General features: G+C 35.8%; 1 protein-coding gene across 1 annotated transcript; it reads right to left on the reverse strand.

The window, feature by feature from the left end:
* Positions 1–297: 297 nt before the first annotated feature.
* Positions 298–1675, reverse strand: LOC149234900 (zinc transporter 1-like). The gene is made up of 3 exons (XM_089461260.1): positions 967–1675; positions 727–876; positions 298–628 (listed from the first exon to the last, which is right to left on the reverse strand). The coding sequence occupies exons 1-3, from the start codon at positions 1603–1605 to the stop codon at positions 314–316; spliced, it is 1104 nt and encodes a 367-aa protein (XP_089317386.1). The 5' UTR covers positions 1606–1675; the 3' UTR covers positions 298–313.
* Positions 1676–3086: the final 1411 nt, after the last annotated feature.

A 3086-nucleotide genomic window follows, 5' to 3' on the forward strand; every position in this document is an offset into this window, starting at 1 on the left:
TTGAAAATTAGATAAGAATTTTAAAAATCATAAGTTATTTAATTCTTCACATGTGGCCTTTCAATGTTTAGGTCATATATAGAAACTGAATCCATTTGGCAATGTACATGCCAGAGAAAATTCAATCCATTGTCATTGTCACAAATTGAAGGATATGTGTATATACAGAAAAGTGGATAATTCACAAGTTGGCTTTCAATGTTTAGGTCATAAATTGAAGGATATGTGTATATACAGAAACGTTGATACAATCAACAAAGAGATATAGGAGAGAGATATAGGAGATTCTGAAGGAAAAATATATGGTAAAATTTCAAGCCCATTTGGCGATCAAAGACATGGCCCCTATACCTAACAAGAGAGCGATGTATGAGCACAGCTGGAGTGTCCCATTCTGTTTCATCCGAGTGGAATTGATAAAATCTGCAGCAAGAAGATCGACCAGAGCCATGTATATCAGAATTCCAGAAGACGCCGCATTAAATACTCCTTCAACGATCAGTGCCGTGGGGCTGTTCTCGTTGTAAGCCGACGAGATCCCAATTCCCAATGCAATACCAAAGGGCGTTGTCACAGCAAAGAAGAACGTCATCAGGATAACTGCTGCCGACTTATTCTTGAAACCAGCCTGCTCCCTCAAAAAGCACAAATTTCAGTCGATATTATCAATGTAAATATTCCTGCCTATATTATTGAATTTTTTAAGATTTAAGGGACAAAAATTACCTGAACAATACATCCACCAAGGCCCATTCCTTCAAAAAATTGGTGAAATGATAAGGCTGCCACTAAAGGCCTAATTGTGCATGGACTTTCAGAAGCACCCAATGAGATTCCAATAATAACGGAGTGAGCAACGATACCCAACTCTAACACCTGACATTAACCATGTTCCATTCATGGTGTTAAATTTAATAATATAGTTATTGAAAGCTATAGTTCAGAGTTTGAAGTTTAGATTTTTACCTGAGCAATGACACGATGCCTAATAGTGGAATCTTCTTCTATAGTATTGGATCCATGGGCGTGCCCATGTGTAGCATGTGAGTGTGTATGAACATGATTCTCATGCTCTAAGCCATTGCCATTACCAAGATCTGTACCGTCATTAACTTGATTACCTTTGTTTTGGTTTCTAAAGTGGGAACGCTCGTAGTAACCAGTGGCTAGAGCATCCACCATGAGAGTACAAACTGCGGCCATCATTGCTATAAACCCAGCAAAGGGGAAGTTGCCCCATGGATTCGGATTTAAGCATTCACTGGTAAGAAATGCGAAGGCATCAGGAAGAACATGGACGAAACCAGTAGCAAGAATCACACCGGCAGCAAAAGCCTTAATGACAAAGAATATATTCCTATCAGGACTTAATGCAGGGAAAGTCCTGCCCAGAACAGGCAAACATACCCCAATAGTGCCTGCCACAAGAATAGAAGCTAGTGCCCCAATCCTCAGATGGAGAGCTTCAGTCTTATTCCTGCATGAATCTTCACTGTTCTCATTAGAGCAAGAACTGTTATCTGCTGCCACAAAATTGACCATGAAACATAAAGCTATGGCCAAACCAGCTGTGAAATATTTCATGGCTGCTGATGAATTTGCCATTCCTCACAACTAATTGTTACTTGAAAAGACTCCAGGTATCTGGTTTGGTCTGCCACGATCGCTCCATAAATATCTTTATCTTCCCTCTCAGAAACTTCCATTATTATTTTTTTCCGAACAGGTGGAGTATTCCTCCAGAAAAAGTAGGAAGGCGAAGGCGCATCCATTACCTAGCAAGTCCACAGAATGTCCTCATCATAACGCCACTTGCAGTCTTAACCATTTCTTCTCTGCACGTTCATTGCCATAAATCGCGGTGACCAAGGATGGCTCGCAGTGTTGTGCCGCTTTTGGAAGTAAACAAAACAGATTGAATTTAAAATGAAATATTATGTCGACATACCTACAGCTGTTGTGATCATGCTTATTGGCGCACAGAACAGCGCGACCGCGTTTCATGCACAGCCAACTGTGTTCGCCATTTTAACTGTCCACCCTTACTTTAAATTGTACTTTAATTTTTGTTAGTGTGCGGGAGCCTGACAATATTCTGTGAGAGGATTTCCCCACTGCTACAGCCAGCATTTGGTTGATCCAGGCCATAAGTTTGACTCGAAAAGAGTCATTCTTTTTCTCTGAGAGGATTTCCCCACTGCTACAGTCAGCATTTGGTTGATCAGGCCATACGTGTGACTCGAAAATAGGCAGTTTTTTTCCCTTTTTTAAGGGAGGGAGAAATCAGTGATAATTTTTTTTTATATTTTTATTTTTGGAAAATTGTAGTTTTAGGTTACTTAAAATGTATTTTCGAATGAAAAAATAGATTCATATCTAGAAAAGTTTTAGTAATATTTTAAATTAACTTTAAATTAGGTAGATTTCATAATTTAAATATGTGTTTTGTAAGATGTAAAGTTGAATAGAAAATATGTTTAAAAAAGCCAAAACTCAAAAGATTTAGAGTATTGTGAAGATATTATTTTATTTCTAAAAGTTATTGGTATATTTTTTATTTTTAAATTTATTAATTATATTTATAGATATATCTGTTTTGTAATATGGCTTCTAAAATTTTAATTTAATTATCAATAATTAAGTAGATGGTAGAGATTTAACTTTCTCCAAATATTTTAGGATAATTTTAGTAGTAGTGGCAAATCAAAAACTGAAATTTATTCAATGTCATTTCTATCTTTTTAGTTAAATTGATTAATTAGAAGAAATGTGAAATGAATATATCTTCGTCTTCATTGTGGTTGAAATGTGATTGTATTTTTTGTCTCCAATTTCCACATATTTTGTATTTTATGCATAAATAAAAAATCAATAATTAACAAATCTAAAATCTCAAGGAATTTAACATTCATATGTAGATTGTCCTTTATTTTATTAGAATTGATGTGATGAACTTTTAGAGTGGAATATTAACATTATTTTATAGATCATATTAGTATTAGAGTAGATTTCATTGGGGAATCTCATGGGAGGTCGTCGGAGATCCAAGAAGTAGTTTAAGTAGATCACGGGCCATTTATAAGTGT

This window comes from Pinus tabuliformis, chromosome 8 (assembly GCF_031772625.1).
Source record: "Pinus tabuliformis cultivar Carrire ecotype Pingquan chromosome 8, CPIR1, whole genome shotgun sequence".
NCBI lineage: Eukaryota > Viridiplantae > Streptophyta > Pinopsida > Pinales > Pinaceae > Pinus > Pinus tabuliformis.

Coding starts and splice junctions, on each gene's coding strand:
- LOC149234900 (XM_089461260.1), bottom strand. CDS start 1,605: ATGGCAAATTCATCAGCAGCCATGAAATATTTCACAGCTGGTTTGGCC. Junction 877..966: donor GGCATCGTGTCATTGCTCAG/GTAAAAATCTAA, acceptor GGTTAATGTCAG/GTGTTAGAGTTGGGTATCGT. Junction 629..726: donor TTGGTGGATGTATTGTTCAG/GTAATTTTTGTC, acceptor TTGAGGGAGCAG/GCTGGTTTCAAGAATAAGTC.